The sequence below is a fragment of the Vipera ursinii genome (genome assembly GCF_947247035.1).
Source record: "Vipera ursinii genome assembly, chromosome: Z".
NCBI classification, from domain to species: domain Eukaryota; kingdom Metazoa; phylum Chordata; class Lepidosauria; order Squamata; family Viperidae; genus Vipera; species Vipera ursinii.
The window spans coordinates 20,392,228-20,410,786 of NC_139517.1; the positions used below are offsets into that span (position 1 = coordinate 20,392,228).

General features: G+C 34.9%; 2 protein-coding genes across 2 annotated transcripts in view; both read right to left on the reverse strand.

Annotated features, from left to right (window-relative positions):
- The window catches only part of LOC310650010 (vomeronasal type-2 receptor 26-like), a gene marked incomplete at its 5' end in the record, with an annotated part of 28,232 nt that extends 23,354 nt beyond the window's left edge, over positions 1-4,878 (reverse strand). The window contains 2 exons of the mRNA XM_083378845.1: positions 3,689-3,980; positions 4,718-4,878. Of these exons, the coding sequence (XP_083234971.1) occupies positions 3,689-3,980; positions 4,718-4,878 (453 nt within the window). The remainder of the gene's footprint in view (positions 1-3,688; positions 3,981-4,717) is intronic.
- A 3,424-nt stretch (positions 4,879-8,302) lies between these two features.
- The window catches only part of LOC310650011 (vomeronasal type-2 receptor 26-like), a gene marked incomplete at both ends in the record, with an annotated part of 34,178 nt that continues 23,921 nt past the window's right edge, over positions 8,303-18,559 (reverse strand). Inside the window, 5 exons of the mRNA XM_083378846.1 lie at positions 8,303-9,201; positions 11,149-11,275; positions 13,576-13,803; positions 14,340-15,200; positions 17,457-17,748. Of these exons, the coding sequence (XP_083234972.1) occupies positions 8,303-9,201; positions 11,149-11,275; positions 13,576-13,803; positions 14,340-15,200; positions 17,457-17,748 (2,407 nt within the window). The remainder of the gene's footprint in view (positions 9,202-11,148; positions 11,276-13,575; positions 13,804-14,339; positions 15,201-17,456; positions 17,749-18,559) is intronic.

Genomic DNA, 18,559 nt, shown 5'->3' on the forward strand with positions numbered 1-18,559 from the left:
TGGAGATAATAATTATTTATTAATGTGCAATTAAATTTTACAGATATTGAAAAAACTGATAGTTTTCCAAAATAATTGTCTTTAACCATATTAATAACAAAAATATTAATGAACATTGCATAAATCTTTCTATATGCAGAGCTTGATTCATCTTGTTTAAAGGGAATAAGATGAATTTCTCTTTAAATTATCACTGGAAAACATTACGGATTATACTAATCACTTGAATGTTGGTCCCTTTGGTAACAATAGATACTAATTCATTAAAGATTAATTTCTTTAATGATACTAATTCATTAAAGATTAATTAATTGATTTTGATGAAATATTATTGAAACTCAAAACCTTAACACAAAGACCAGGCTAAAAAGATTGTTGTACTGTTTGTGAAATATGGTGCATCAAACTAAATCAATCAACTATTTATGGTATGGTTCATGCACTTTGCTAAGAACATAGCAAATACTGAACCACAAAAATTTGCATATTATTGTAGTCTAAGCCATGAGGTTGTTTAGAGACAGAAAACCAACCTTTCCCCAATAATTTCAAATAAATAAAATAGTCCAATCTCTGTAACATACTGAAGAAACACCTAACAGCTAAACCTGCTACAAAAAGAGCCCTAGTAGGTAGACCTCACTGGTTTGATCCTGATTGCCAGCGACTGCAAAAGAAATTGAAGGCAGCCATGAGGCTTGCCCAGAGGAATCCTACTGCCCATATACAAGCTAACATGCTGCACACAAGAAGGGAATTTAAAAAAACTATAACATTAAAGAAAAAAAGTTTTGCCATTTCAATCTGGTCAGAACTCGAGTTGGCTGCCAGAAGCCATAAATCAGTATTATTTTGGCACTCTGTAGCAGGTATCCTGAAGGAACAGAGATTTGCATTCGACATACCAATCTCTGCTGAGGACTGGGAGAGTTATTATCAGTGCTTGTTTGCTCCCACCAAACTGGTAAAGAAACTATTTTTAAACAGTGATTTAATAAACCTTAGAACTCCTCCCCCCACCCTTGGCCACCAGTCTCAGAAAAGGAGATACAGTTCATCATTAAAAGCTTAAAGAGCAATAAAGCCCCAAGTGAGCATTTTTTACCAGCAGAATTATTTAAGAAATTTCCCAACTGGTGGGGCCCTGTATTAGCAGGTCTTTTTACACACATGAATAACACCTGCCATATACCAGATGGGTGGAAGATGGCAATAGTTGTCCCCATATATATAAAAAAGGGAATAAAAAGGATCCTAGTAATTACAGGTCCATCAGCCTGATTGACATTGTAGCAAAAATATATGCTAGGTACCTTTTGAACAGAATTGAAATCTGGGTAGAGGAAAACAACATCCTCAAAGAAGAACAAGCAGGTTTCAGACAAAACAGATCTACCATTGATAACTGCTTTGTCTTGAACCATCTAATTGCCAAATACGCCTATAAGAGGAGATCCCTGTTTGCTGCTTTCATAGACCTTACAGCAGCATTTTATATGGTAAATAGAGAAGTACTATGGAGTAAACTCACATCTCTTAAAATAGAACCCAGACTCCTGGCTTTGATTAAAGCCCTTTACACAAGTACCTGTTTGAGGGTGCGGTATGGGGTTAATGGGGCCCTGACTAACAGGATTCACACAAATAAAGGGATAAGGCAAGGGTGTATCCTGGCCCCATTATTATTTAATTTATACATTAATGACTTCATTAACCCTGGCAAGTCATTGGTACATACGCCGAAGATCCTAAATACTTACTGTAACAGCTTGTTTTATGCTGCTGATGATATGATTTTATTATCGTACTCACAGGTAGGATTATGCAGGCTATTAAGAAGATTCAGCTCTTATTGCCAGGATAACTCCCTAATCATTAGCAAATTTAAATAAAAAATAATGGCGTTTGGAAGAAACCATCAGAGACATAAGTGGCAATTAAATGGTGAACCAATTGGGCAGTTAACACCTTTGTATATTTGGGCATAACTTTTTCCAAGACTGGATCTTGGGCCTGCCATCATCAATGGAGTACATTTAGAGCAAAAGCCCATTTGAATTTACTGCTCAAACTAAAGAACCATAGTTACCCAGGGTCCCTAGCCCCATTAATTAAGGTTTATAAGGCTAAGGTTACCACAATGCTCTTGTAGGGAGCAGAAATTTGGGGTCTTAACCACAGTCCTAGAACAAACACAGTCTCAGCATTTGAGATCTATTTTGGGTGTAGATCCAAGAACATCTGCTGCAGCAGTTAGAGCTGAATTGGGAATTCATACAATTCAGGTATTATCTAAAATTAGAGCTTATAACTACTGGTGCAAAGTTAATGAAATGGAGACTGATAGACTCCCCAAGTTATGCCTACTAGAGCGAATAAAACTACAAACACAAATCTCCTGGATCACCAAACTAACAAATTTTGTAAGAAGCTGTGGCCTTCCTGTCTCTTGCGTAACAGAACAATCCAAAAAAAGAGTTGCCCAAAGAATTAAGGATATAGAAGCACAAACTGATATAGCTATCCTTAGTAAGGTGGGTAACTTGAAATGGCTGAGTAAATATAAATGTACTTTTCAAGTAGACAATTATTTGAAGTTACAACTCCCAAAACATCTTAGGGAGATATTTATGCAAGTGAGATTCGAACAGCTTGACACAATGGTCAGATATGGGAGATTTCATGCTATACCCTACAATGAGCATCTCTACATTTGCGGAGCGGCAGAGGTAGAAGACCTGGCTCACATCATATTTGACTGTTGCCTGTATAAGAGGGTGAGAGACAGGTATCTTGGTCTATATACCAAACAAATGACCCATTGGTACCCCCATATCAAAATAACCTACCTTATGTCCAGCCAGAACCTGAAAATAACATTTAACGTAGCACAGTACTTAAACAAAATGGTTCAGTTGAGATCTGCATTTGGGACTGATTGGGGTAGATTGCAAGGGCGACTTCGAAATGTAATTTTATCATATTTTATCTATATCTTAAATTATTGTTCACTATTACAATTTCATTTTAGATTGTATTTTATTACCATTTCATTTTAAATTGTATTTTATCAAATTCCATTTTAAATTTTAGTAACAATTTGTTGCTGGAACTTTGCACTTTGATATGGCCCAAGGGCTAATCAATAAAGACTTTATTAAATAAATGAAATAAATGGGCAATGTGAACCTAAGTCCAGCACAAAAACAAATAAATTTGTTTTAAGGCATTTTTTTTCAACTTCTGAACTATTTAAAGTAAAGGTAAAGGTTCTCCCGCACATGCGTGCTAGTCGTTTCCAACTCTAGGGGCCGGTGCTCATCTCCATTTCAAAGCCGAAGAGCCAGCGCTAGTCCGAGGTCGTCTCCATGGTCATGTGGCCGGCATGACTAGATGCCAAAGGTGCACGGAATGCTGTTACCTTCCCACCGTAGTGGTCCCTATTTTTCTACTTGCATTTTTATGTGCTTTCAAACTGCTAGGTTGGCAAAAACTGGGATGAGTAACAGGCGCTCACTCTGTTACGTGGCACTCGGGATTCGACCCGCCAAACTGCCGACCATCTGATTGACAAGCTCAGCGTCCTAACCCACTGAGGCACTATTTGCCTGTTGCAAAACAAGACTGCATTGCGAAAGTAGGTCAGTATAAGTAGCATGACATTTGCCTGCAAGGATATCCAACCTACCTGTGGAATCTTATAGATATCCAAGATAGTTGCCATGTGAAGGGAGATTTCAGCATCCAGTCCTCCAATAACTGCTATGACTTTATTCTGGATGTTACATAGGTAGTTGGGAACCAGTCTCTCAGTTGCTGATAGAAGCAGCATGGTAGCTTGATAAGTCCTTTTAGCAATGTCATAACTGTCATAAATATGGAAGCCCAGGGTGAGATTGGGTAGGATTTGTGGGTTTTCATTGATCTCCTTTACTGCAAATGCCAAAGCCAGGATGTGTTGGTAATTCTTAGGAACTCCACTACAATTAGAATAGTATTGCACATCAGAAGGATATTCTACCTGTTCTTATATTATAATCAGTAATTATACTATAGCAGGCAAACCCCATCAAGTAATTCTTTCTGATACAGTAAATTAAAAGCCCCCAGGATGTAGATTAATATAAGTACAAGTGTACATTGATAAAGAAGTCAATATTTATTGTTGGAACTCAGATATTTCTGCAGAAAAAATGTGCAAATGATTTTAGACATAAACACATGGAATGTCTGGAATCCACATATATAATGTCACTTTGTAAAAGAAAGATACTCAGTTCTCTGGCAGAGAACCAGGCTTCCAGACACTCTTGTATTGTTAGTTGAAGATCTTGTAGTGTGTTTGAAGGAGTTATTAGGTGCAAGACTAATTAATGTATATTATTTAAGAGGAGTATGTAGAAAAATGCAAAAGCGTTCTAAATCAGACTTCCCCAAGCTATCTGCCCCACAGTAGTGCTCAGGCAGAGTAGCAATAATTGAGACTTATATGCATGGAATCCCAGCTATTTGGAGGTGCTCAGTTTTGGAAGCTTGCTTTAAACATCTCATTATATTCCACACTATATTTTGTCTGGTTGAGAAAAGAATGCTTTTCTGAGGATCTCCTTAACTTCCACCCAGTCAATTAACATTTTGGAATGTCAATGCTATAATCTATTATTTCAAGAGATACAAATGTAGAAAAATAAAAATAAAAAACAATAAAATCCCTTACATAAACTGTCCAAACAATACTGGTGAGGGATGATCTTTAAAGGTAATGTCTTCAGAGACTGGACCAACCTGAGATGAAATTCCACCAACCATAAGGTCTCCTGTATGATGGTACTTGTGATATGGAGGATATGGATGAAAGATGCTGCACCTATAAGTCATGCACACCACATGGGGATTCAACACTAGCATTAAGATCAGTAAAATTGCCATTCCCATTAAAAGGGCAAAAGAACCCCTTTTATTCCTAGAACAAAGCCATTAACATTTCTGCAATTTACACATCTTGAGTCTTTAAATCTGAATCTTGATCTATTGAGGATCAAACCTGGGGATCCTTATCCATGCAGAAGCCAGCAATGTTTCTCTTGATCTCTAAATAGTATCCATATTTTAAGAAAAAGAGAGAGAAGCAACATCTTACGTCAGTCTTTTTTTGTTAGTGTTGGGCATTGAATTTCCATGGGATTTGGATTGACGGTAGAATTAATAATAGTAATTTAGATGCACAACAAGAAGGTAATTTTTAAGTCAGAGTGCAGTTCCCTAGGGAAAACCTGAAGAAATCATGCTTTTTAAAGTTCAACTATTGTTTTCACTTAAATTCTTAAAGGAACTAGGGCATTTCGCAAGGATGAATGATGAGGAATATTTGAGTGATTGAAAGCCACATTCATATTTTTGGAACTTTGATAGTGATATTGGGCCAAGTGATCACACCAAGAGATATGCTTGAGATTTTCATGGTTTTGTTTGAGATGGTATTGTGAAGGTGGCTTGCTGATAATATAAGCCAACTTTGGATGATCAAAGAAATTAGCAGGCCAGACCTAAACTTTATAAATGAAGAGCCATCAAATGATTGATTGTAATATAAATATGAATCATTTCTGCCTAAACAGGAATAAGTGGAGTATAGTTATAGACTGTTCAGTCCAAATCACTGAGCACCAAACACATTCAGAGACACAGAGAAGGACTCAAAAGAAGTAGACTGCGGATATTATAATAAACCTTTTTATACTGAACATTTGTTTTAAATTTTGCCACCAGAAATTTTCTTGACATAGTCAGCAGTATTTGGTGTCCCTACTTTGACACTGATTTACATATGAAAAGTGGGCTATTTATTTTATAACTCAGCCTTTTAGCCATTAAAAATTTTAAAAAGCAAAATAAAAATAACCCCTCATCTACTTCAATGTTTCTTTTCTTTTTAAATGAGAAGTAGTTCATTTATTGTTTCTTTCACAAAATCAGGTAGCAGCATTAACATAAAGTCCTCGACTTACAACAGTTCATTTAATGACAGTTCAAAGTTACAATGGCACTGAAAAATGTGACTTATGACCATTTTTCATACTTACAACCGTTGCCGCATCCTCATGGTCATGTTATCTAAATTTGGACAATTGGCAATTGACTTATATTTATGATGGTTGCAATATCCAGAAGTCATGTGATCACCTTTAGCGACCTTATGACAAGCAAAGTCATAAGGAAGCCGGATTCACTTAACAACCGCATTGCTAACTTAACAATTGCAATTAATCACTGGCAAGAAAGGTCTAAAATGGAGAAAAACCAATTTAGCAATGGTCTTGCTTAGCAAAAGAAATTTTGGGCTCAGTTGTGATCATAAATCAAGGATTACATGTATACAGGAAAAATATAAAAAAAATACAGAAAGATATCTCCTAGCACATAAATAAAAAGTCACATATTTTATATGTGAAAATTTTATCCTATATAAGAAACACACCAGATTATAATTTATTGCTATTAAAATAAATGATAAAATGCAACCATGTTTGATAAAGCTGTTTCTGTTTCTGAAATCTTCAATTCTTTAACTTTCTCTGTGATTTTTTTTTCTAATGTGGCAATTGAAGATGCTAATTGCTAATCCCTAATTTAGCTGTTGTATCATCTAAAGTTTTCCAGGGTTGCAAATTATTGTTTTGGCTGCTATAATTAAATAAATAATTTTATTTTTAAGCTTTTGGATTGGGTCTGTAAATAAGTGTAGTAAGCCTAACCCTGGTCAGTTCTTTCTTTAATGATGATACTGATCTCTCCAAAACTTTATGACAAAGCCATAAATGAGCTACAGAGAAGAAAAGATAGTAAAAGCCATATCTGTATTGTGTTTTCAAGTATTGATAGGAATGTGCATACATAGTATTAATAAGCCTTATATACTGTAAATCTTGTAAAACACATAACCATCTATCAGAAATTTAACAGAAGACTAAAGTTAAGCATTGATGAGGAGTTCTATTATGTCCTTAAATTCCTTTACCTTAAAGATGTTTTTCCCCTTTACTGACAAAGCTAATTAAAATTATGTTTGAGATGTTACTAAATTTCTATGTCCTTTATTCCTACAAAAAATCTATGAGGTATTGCTGCTTTGAACAGAATCTTTGAATTTAATCAGAGAGGTCAGAAGCTGGATGGAATTGGGTCCCTTTTAAAATACCTTGGAAATTTGAAAGAGCTGGAGATTCAGTGGAATTTCTAGCTTTGAAGAGAATGAAATATGTTTGCAATTTTCCTGCATGCATTAGAGACCAAAGAAGAAATGTGGCTCTGGTGTTTATAGCTTACTCTTTTGCTGGAACCTATTTAGGCAGGTTTATTTCAAAGATTTGTCTATATTTCTCTTTCTTAACTGATAATTTCACTTTTGGCATTCTCAGATCATTTAATTTGCTAAAAATTTAAGTGTATGTATCTTTAAAGATCTAAATTCCACTGAGTTCAAATGTCTTAACCTCTAGTAATGGGAAAAGGATTATAATCTCAAAATGAAAGTGACATTATGTGTTAAACAATATCCCACATTTAACTGCTCTTGTGTTTTTAATCAGGAATAATAGAAGTAAACTCAGCAGGCTAGCTATACTAGATATGCCCATATTTCTTAAATTGGCAGCCAATCTTATAGTACATTTGACATTGCATACATGGCCATGTGACAATGGGATGCTGCAACCAGTTATAAATGCAAACTGGTTGCCAAATGCCTAAAATGAAATCACATAACTACAGGGTTTGTATGCAGAAGTTGGAACTTCAAGGACAGGTTATAGGTAGCTTTTTTGAAGTCTGTAGTAAATTTGAATGATCATTAAGTGAGGTCTATCTCACTTGGTACCACATTGGCCCCAGAATGGAGAATAAAAACAAAGTTCCAGTTTAGTTACATTACAGGATATTTCTTTTGGTTTTGTTTTTAGGTTTACCCTTTCATATTGGTAGTTTTCTAACTGACTTATGATTACTTAATTATGATTAATTCTAAACAAGTGCCCTACTGCCCTAACCCCCCCTCATGACTGTTAGATTGTTAGTGCCATTTGTTTCCTTCTATCCACTAATAGGAAGTGAAGCAGTTTAAAAAATAAATGTGCTTTGGGAAAAGATTCTGAAAAAAAGACTAGTTTCAAGAAATGATTAGAAGAGATGACATACATGCAGGTTCATTTCACTTTGCCAAAATCTGATAACTTTCCATAAATATCTTAGATTGCATGCAGAGAAAGAAGTCTAAATTAAGAACATTGAGAATAGAGGGAGAGACTTATTTTTGTCTTATTAGTTGTTTTCTGATATTTAGGCCAGGCCTGAATACAATGATATAACATTTGGGAAAAAAGATGCAACCCAAAAGCCCAGCACCAGAGGCTAAGATGGAAAAGATCTCCACAGCCACCATGTATTTCCCTTTGGAACTCAGGTATGCTGGGACAAAGGACAACCAAACACTGCAAAAGACCAACATACTGAAGGTTATGAACTTGGCTTCATTGAAAGTGTCAGGTAATTTCCTGGCAAGAAAAGCTGTGATGAAGCTGATAAGAGCCAGAAAACCCATATAGCCAAGGACACAATAAAACATGGTCACAGAGCCTTCATTACACTGCAGGATAATTTCTTCAGTCACTGAAAACATATCAATATCTGGGAATGGGGGAGCCATTGCCAGCCACAAAATGCATATACTTGCTTGGATCAGAGAACAAAAAGCAACAATGGAATTGGCTAATTGTTTCCCCACCCACTTCCTCATTATGGATCCTGGTTTGGTGGCCATGAAAGCCAGAACTACCATGATGGTTTTTGCCAAGACAGAAGAAACAGCCATTGAAAAGATAATGCCAAAAGTTGTTTGTCGGAGAAGACAAGCCACTTTTCTTGGTTTACCGATGAATAGCAGTGCTAAAGTGAAGCAGAGCAGGAGGGAGATGAGGAGTGTGTAGGTCAGGCTCTGGTTGTTAGCTTTGACAATGGGAGTATTGTGGTTCCTCATAAATATTCCTAATATAAGGATTGTAGATAAAGAAAAGGTAAGTGCAAGAGATGCTAAACTGATCCCTAAAGGTTCTTCATAAGACAAGAAACTTATAACCTTGGGAATACAGAAATCCTTTTTCTTGTTTGGATAGTATTTGTCTTGGCATCTGAAACATTCATTTTTGTCTGAAATAGAAGAAATTGTATAACATTAGTATTTCATGCATATCATAAATCTGGCCAGAGTGTTATCATATGATTGCCTATACTATTAGGCAGCCATTTTGATTAATGCATATATAGGAAGGCCTACAGATATCATATAATCATGCTTGGTCTGATACTCAATATGATCTTCTACTCTTGCAGATTGCATTTAATATTAAGATTAGAAGCTTTGTATGTGATTAGACAAAAGGTGTAATAAAGATAAATTGCTTTAGTAAATGTAATCATTTTTTCACTTTAAAACTATTAACAGTATTTGGATTTTTGAAGTTACAACAGTCCCCCCACAAAAGGTAGTACATACGACCCAGTTTCAAAGTTGCATCCGCTACAGCACCCCTGCAGTTAGTCATCCTTATGACCAAAAACAGAGATGTTGCAGTGTGTCCCCCCTCCCCATCCTGCCTGGCCAGAGTCCTGCAGGTGCTGGGCCTGCTTTGTCACTTCAATGGGTTTTTCACACTTCTGTCTACCTTGGTCATCAATCACTCAGTTACTTTTTGAAGATTTCCTGTGTCCAGGAGGTCAGGGTATGGAAGAAGGACAAGCTGCTCTATTGTTGGGCCACACAGCACAATCCCACACGTGACCATCTTTTTTTCTTACAGCCACAAACCGCTTCAACCCAGCAATCCATGCAACCTGGCAGATAATCAGTTTGTGGATATGTGGCATGATTGTAGAAGCACAAACTTGGAAAATGATAGCTGCATATAGGACCCAAGCAATGGAGCAGTTTGTTTTTCTTACTAAACCTAGTGTTAACTTCACCAGCATTAATGAGGAAAAGAAAACCACCCATGGTCTTTCCCACTCTTGAACCTCCCACTCCCCCATCTTCCACTTAATAATTCGTACATGTGTTTAACAATTGTATTGGGGACAGCAGGGATGGGGTTTATTAATTGAGTCAGTTCACTTAATGGCATCTCAATTACTGATATAATGGGGAAGCTCCATTGTGACTATAACTTGAGGACTACTTATATTATCCAGTATATATCTATCTGCCCACCAAGATTGGAAGGCAAGATATATTGCAGGTTCCATCTGTTAAGGAAGTACATCTAGTGCTATATAAATATGTTTCATAAATTAATTAATAAAATATTTCTTATCATGTTGGGTATTAAAAGATGCTGCATCCTATTATTTTACATATCTAAAAACTTCTATTCACTTATGTTAATATACTTGTAATTTTATAATTTTGAGATTCAAATTTAATATAGAAAAAGTGAATCATAATGTAAAATGAAGCTATATGAAGTATAGCAATTCCCAATGGATAGCTTCATATATAAATGAGGACTTTATTTGATTATTTATCAGGAAGCTGTTTTATTAAATAAAATATGAACTGTTTTTCAGGAATTTTTTAAGGGTGAAATGTGAATTAAAACCTGAATAAAATCAGTAATTATGTTCTGATCTTGCCATTTTGTAATCTGTTTGTAATCTGTTTCCTAGATGCCATTTTTGGTCTAAAGGATCTTCTGTTCCCTTCAAAATTACTTCAGTGGTGTTAAAGACTCCAGATGAGAAAAAGTTGGAGAAAACTGATGAAAAAAGTGTTTAGAGACAAGTTAGTAATAATATTTGATAGATACTTTAATGGCAGTTGTTAGATCTATAAGAAAGGTGTCAACTTCTCTCTCTCTCTCTCTCTCTCTCTCTCTCTCTCTCTCTCTCTCTCTCTGTGTGTGTGTGTGTGTATACATACATACATACATGGATACAAAATTAGGTAATCTCTGTTGTTAATGCATTGAGACAGCTTGACATTCTGGTAAATAGAAGTTTTTAATCCTCACATCTTAAAAATGCTTTCTAAAAAATCTACTTGTTACATTACAATATTCTTTTATTGCCTGAATTTATTTTGAACAAATGGGAGAGGATTACCATTCTCAGTTGAAATTGTCCCTTCTGGGCAGGGAATGCAGTCATAGCAGCAAAATGGCTCTCCTTCCTTCACTTTTTTGCTGAAACCAGGATAGCAACTATCACTGCACACAGAAAGAGGTCTCACCTAAAATGAAAGAGGAATGTTTTACATTGGAGAATGATACAAGAAAAGCTACAATTTGACACCAATTTAAGTTCAAAGGGCCTACTCAAGATGACTTAGTTGATACACTAGAAATTATTGTTACAGATGGATAAACTGCTCTATTTCGTAGCCATTTCACTTTTGCATATCTTCACTCTGTGTACTAAGGTGACAAGTTGCCTTGAAATTGTGAGTTGTGAATTATTTTCTCCCAAATGTTCACATCTAAATGTATTTTCATCTACAATAAAGTATGTCTTTGTCTAAAAATATATAGGTTTTTGTTCCTTTGGAAATGTAAGTTTGAATAACTGCAATCCATAACTAATAGGTAAGCTTCTCAGCTTTTCCATATATCCATTTGGGGAAGATTATAAGAATCATAGAATTGAAAGAGGCAATGTAAGCCCTCAACAAAAAAGCAATGCTTTATGAATCAACAGCAAGATGTTTACTTGACCTGTTCAAAATGTCTCTCTGAGACAATAAGTCTATTTCTGATCCTTATCAATTTGCATATATGCATTCAAAATACCATTCTGTTTTTTTCCTGGACTTCAAAGAACCCTGTTAAATTGTATGCATCCATTCACAGAAACTAGGAAAATTGTATTCAACTACAGAAATATTTACCCTTGCATGATTTGATATTCTACATTTCATTTTAAATTGGGATTTTAATTCATTATGTGTATTAATAAAAGAAGATAGTGGCCACTGGATGTAATGAATAAATTTATGCAAAAACTTCTCTCTAGAAATTAAATCAAATATACTTTTTAGATTAAGAAATGCAGCACATTGCTTTCTAAATTTTGTAGCATATTAATGCTGTTGCATTAATAATATTTGCAGTCTTCTATGAATTTCCCATCATCAATTCCTTACTTAAAATTTTAGCATAATGATTAATTGCACTTTTTAGCAGATTAAAAAGAAGTAGTTTACAGGCATATCTGATTTATAAGAGAACTATCAATGCTATATCTCTCTACTTTGCCCCAACGGGTGATGGTATCATTTGCAAAGAGTAGAGGGTTAAGCACAAGTACCACATAATTCCTAATTTATCCGATCAATGGAGTCATCAAGATTATGACAAGCTAGACTTTTTGAGATTAAATAAAAAAAATCATTAATTTGATTATTTCTTGGGGTTCACAATACCTATCCATTTTATGTTTTATATTATATAACCACCCATTTCACATACGGGTATGTGACCTTTTGATTTGATGACCAATTTCTGATGTTAGAGGTGACCATTTTCAACAACTCTGAATTTTTCAATCCCAATTGTCAACAGTCCTGGATTGTTTAACCCCACTAAATTGCTACCAGACTTGACTAGAAAGAAACAAAACCCATTCCTTATGAAAGGGAATTTCCTGATTCTAGCAAGTACAGTAAATATGTTCTAAGAAATGTGAAATAGCAGCAACTTCCCTGATAAGTAAATGTGCCTCTCCAAATATATTTCTATAAAATTTAAAAGGAGAATAACTAATACAGTGAACAATTTAGTTATATCCTTTTTCTTTACCATCTAATTCTACCGGAACTGGAGTTATCAAGAAACCATGGTACAGAAATTACATCTCAGCAAAACATAAATATTAAGGACAGTTTTCACAATAAATGAAATAAGAGAGAAAACAGAAATGATAGTTAACATGTATACAAACAACAAGTAGTATCCACTAATGTGAATTCTCTTTCATGAGGGAAGTTCACTTTTCCCTAAAGTTTAATTTAGGAAATGTAAAAGTATCTGAATTTTTAATTTTCCACATGACCTAAATATTTTCCTTTCCAGCAAAGAATCCTAGGAAGCAAGCATTCTCAATATCGTAGAATTGTAGAATAGACAGTAAGTGACCTGATGGCTTTCTGTGAACTGTCAGAAATGGTTTTTGGCATTGGATCAGGACTTTAATATAAATCCATCTTTACAAAATTATGGATATTGACAGATGTGCTACCCTTGTCTGTGATGTGTTATGTTTCTTGTTCTTTTTATGATTAATTTTAATTGTTGTTCATCATCTAGAGTCATAGTCTTCCAACACTTTTTACATAATAAAGAGAAAACCCTGGCAATTAGAGTAGACATTTGTAGATCAGAGGAGCAATTATTCTATAAATTCATATACTAAAATTAATTTACCTACTTTTTCAAGAGACTGTTGAACATGACGAATTTCCATATCATAATAGAGACACATAATTCAAAATCATGATAATTAGATCTGATTATTAGGCTGATAATTAGATCCTACCTGGTTAAACCAACTGTGCCACGTAATGACCTTTTCATCAATGGTTAAAAGTTCATCTGGAGGAGCCAAGTGATTCACCTTCCCAACTTTCACACGAAAAAATGATTTGTTTGGGAAGGCAAGCCAGTTGATGATATCAAATCCAGCTGCTACTATTCCATTCTGATCAAAAAATACCAGATCTCCAGCGCTGTTGTTAAAAGAAACGCCCCTCAGAAAATAATTGATCTAGAGCAAAAAATTAAATGCCAGTTTTGAGAACATTTTCCTCTTCATGATGGTATTTTCTTTTGAAGTTAACCAAAAAAGAACTTTCTAGACTTCTCTCTCTCTCTGACTGGAAATCATTTATAAGGCTCAGTGGGAGAAGCCAGATTGGTGTGCATTAGGGAAGAAACAAAAGAATGAATTACTACTATTCCCTTAAGTTTACCACAAACTCAGAATGGTGGTTAATAGAAAAGTAATCTGATTCTATTACACCCCAAAATATCTAAATTCTAGAGTTAAACATGTGTTTATTATAATCATATTAATAGATACACTATTAAAATCCTAAACACGGAAAAGTGCCCAGCACAAATCAGTGTACAGTATTGTATTTATATCGTCTTTTCAATAATAATTAAAAGGAATTCTGATAAAATTCTGAGCTTTTGTTACATTGCTAAGAGATGGGAAAACTACTGAAATTCAGACCTATTGTAGTTTTGCCATCACACCTGCGTACATGATGCTCTATCAGATGAGGGTGGTGCCATTACCTGCCAGAAGCCTTGATTATGTATCCTCCCTCCTTTTCTCTCTGCCATAACTTTGTGTTTATGTTTAAAAGAGGACAGAGCATGTAAGGCATTAGCTATAGCATACAGAGCATTGTAACTGCTGTAACTATGACCAGTCATTTTCATTTCAAAAAGAGATCCAGGAAGGCTCTTCAGATCCTCTGTTCCATTGCAAATATTGTCAGACACATCACTCATTGCCATATTAGGAAAAACACAGCTGAAGGCTTCTTGCCAGAAGAGACTGATAAACCCATCTTCCTTTGCACTGTAGGGATTTTTTTCCTGAATAAATGATTTGAATTCTGGTAGCTCAGCAGAGTGCATTGACAAGGAGAGGGCACCATGGATTATATCTGTATCCCAATGGAGTTGAAAAGCTGATGAAGTGAATTCCATCTGGGCTGTCATTATCCACACAATACCTTTTGGTTTACTTTTCACTGGTTCCAGCTTTGGCATATATTGTAACCACCTCAAGAACATCATAGAGAAAGATTCTCCATAAATCACAAATGCATTAGCTTTACTACTCATGATATGTTCATATACTTTTACCCCCTGCTGAAGCATACCATCAAGTTTAGTAATATCACTAAATTTTGGGATTCTTTCAATAAAAGAATAACAAAAACCCTTTTTCGAAAGAAGTGGAATCATAGTTTGTGCCATTTTTTCTCCATGATCATTGTCCATGATAAGAAACCCAATCCAGATCCATCTGAAATGCAGGAGCAGTGAGACAATTCCTGCATATTGAAGTGGTTCTGGGGGAACCATCTGGTAGAAAGGAAGGCCTGGAGTTTTATCATTCATAAGGGGAGGGAATCCATAAATCAGCTAGATAGAAGTGGATAAAAATAATGGACACATGTATATAGTACTTTCAACTATTATCACAATCTGCATAGATTATATTAGCAAACTCATACTATTTATTTCTTTGGTGTATGGCCATTTCCTAGCTGGAGTCATGTTGGTGTTCATGTTGGTATATATAACAATTTCAACATTGCTACTTGAAATGATGTTTGTCGTTTTACTAAATTTACTATATGCTTCATTTCTGCATAAATCCTATGGGTCATTTGAACCATTCCTTTAAACTGAATTGAATCACTGAAGTGATTTAATGTATAAAATTCACTTATGTTCCTTTGGAGTAATTTGAAGAGATTTCAAATGTGGGATTCTCTCTCTCTCTCTCTCTCTCTCTCTCTCTCTCTCTCTCTCTCTCTCTCTCTCTCTCTCTCTCTCTCTCTCTCTGTGTGTGTGTGTGTGTGTGTATTCCTTGGATTTTCTGACTTTGTTGTATCTTAAACATTTTACATATAAGAACACTTGAAGAAATAACCTCCACTATAAGTAATATACTTTTTTTGTAAAAATATCCCAGGGATACATTACCTGTTGACCATCCCCTAACTCTGATGCATGACACAGATACATTATCACACCTTATACTTCTTTTCTGACAATTAAAACATCAAAACACAAAAAGGTAAAAGTAATTCCAATTGTGTAGTCTCCTGGCAATTACTATAGAAGAATTCTATGTAGAGAATTCAGCCCTTCTCTCCCTTTTTGGAAGATAACAAATGTCACAAGTGAAAATAAAATAAAACTTTATTTAAAAAAGCTGAATTCTAAACTCTTGTTAATTATAGTATGCACAAAAAAGAATAATTACAATTACAGTTAACAATTGTTCAAATCATGGGTCAGAGAAGCTGCAAAGGAATTAGACAAGAAAAATCTACAAATGTCTGTTCCATGAAAATATATTGGAAAGGTTTTAAAAATATTATTATAGGACAGTTTTTCAAATAATGAATTTTATGAACAAGTCTGAGGTTTGAATAAAAAGTTGAAATTATACTGAGCTTGAACAAAGAATTTAAAATCCCTCCCCAAGACATAAAGGTAAAGGTTCCCCTGCACATGCGTGCTAGTCATTTCCAACTCTAGGGGCCGGTGCTCATCTCCATTTCAAAGCCGAAGAGCCAGCGCTTGACCGAGGACATCTCCGTGGTCATGTGGCCAGCATGACTAGATGCCAAAGGTGCACGGAACGCTGTTACCTTTCCACCATAGTGGTCCCTATTTTTCTACTTGCATTTTTACATGCTTTCTAATTGCTAGGTTGGCAGAAGCTGGGACGAGTAACAGGCGCTCACTCTGTTACGCGGCACTCGGAATTCGACCCGCCAAACTGCCGACCTTCTGATTGTCAAGCTCAGCGTCCTAACCCACTGAGCCACCACGTCCCCCTCCCCAAGACATACATTGCCCTAATTCCTTTTCCTGAACTTTTTTTGTGATGGATGGTTGGTGGGTAGGAGGGACTCAAAATAGTATTCAGAAGCCCAATTCTTTCCCAAACTCAGTTCATACATGTTTCCCAATAGTATAAGAGATGCAACATATATCTCTTATTAATCTTGCAAATTTAAATTGATACTGGCAATCACTAAATCTTGAACCTAAGATTAAATCTGGCAAATTTGCACTTTAGTGCTAATTAATATTAATGCTATTAGTGCTAATTAATAATATTGAAAAGCTTGGCACCTTGACTAAAAAAAACCACCAAAAAATGTTCAGCAGAGCTATATATTATTTATTTATCATGCTCTCCCAATCAATAGATTTGCCTTGATGAAATGATAATTAAGATCAAACTTAAACACAGAATATAACTGTCAGATGCAATGCATTATCTTTGATGCAACAAGCCATGGTTGACTTCTTTAATTAACTAGAAGTACAATAAACCAATCTGACTGTATAAGAGGTAGAATACAAAAACAAAAAAAAATGGTTATGAAATATCTAAAAGTACATAACACCATTTCTAGGATATCTTCAAAGATATGCATTCCACTTACAAAATGCACTGTAAATGGATGGAGGATTGAAACTAAGTAGTGATATTTACAAGAATGTGACTCTTGGATTTGCAGGGATAAATCCTTTTTTTCCATTCCAGGACTTTGTAGTGCAGTGTAGGACTGGAATGCAATACAATATTCAAAATATTTTTTTAAAAATAAAAATTATGTTAACTTGGCATGCAGATAGATAAATATATCTCACCTGTGGTTTCTTATAGGTATCCAAAATAGTTGCCACATGAAGAGAAATTTGTGCATCCAGTCCTCCAATAACAGCTACTATATCATTCTGGATGTTACATACATAGTTGGGGACCAATTCCTCCATTGATGATAGAAGTTGCAGGGTGGCCTGGTACGTTTTTTGGGCATTATCACAACTGTCATAGATGCAGACACCTAAGGTGAGATTGGGTAAGATCTGTGGGTTTTCATTGATCTCCTTAACTGCAAATGCCATAGCCAGGATGTGCTGGTAATTCTTAGGAATTAAGCTACAATGAAAGTTGCATTCCATATATCAGAAGGCCATTCCACGTTGACCAGCTTTTGTATTTTAAAGAGGAATTCAGCAGGCTGGCTGCACCATTTTTCTGACCTTGTCAACTCATAGCTACCTGCATTTACTGTTAAAATGCATGGAGATGATTTACATTTTTGCACAAACCTTGCCTACTATATTTGGATTTTTTTTCCACCATGCACATTAGGGAAGGGAAATATGTGAATTTTAGATTCTTCAAAAAGTTTCTTTTTTTGTAGGTCATGGTATCCAATTCCAAACTATTCTCAGATTCTAAATTAAAAATAACCTTAGAATTCTGTATAGTATTTTTATATGCATTTGTCCAAATATTTTTTTACTTGCAAATTTGCCCAATGTACATAATTTTGAAAAGACTATGCAAATTCACATTCATGTTTACTTTAGTATTCAGACAAATACAGATATCCTTAATACAAATGTCTGGATTATTCTTGATTTACAAAATGATAGAGATGAGATTATATAATGGCAAGTTTACTTATTTTGTAAAGTAATAGATTTGTGATAGAACTGAAATCAATTTTAAACATTGTTACTTAGATGAAAGCTATACAAATAAAACAGTGACTATTTTTAACATTTAAAGGATGAAGGAGATAAATTTATTGATCATTCTTTGAAAGAACAGGAAAATTACAATGTTTTAATGTTTAATGTTTCATTGAAGAAGAAATTACCACAAAAACTGCAAAATAAAAGCGTAACAGACCAAACATGATCAAGACCATGCATGAAGTGGAAGGAAGGTTGTCAAGGAT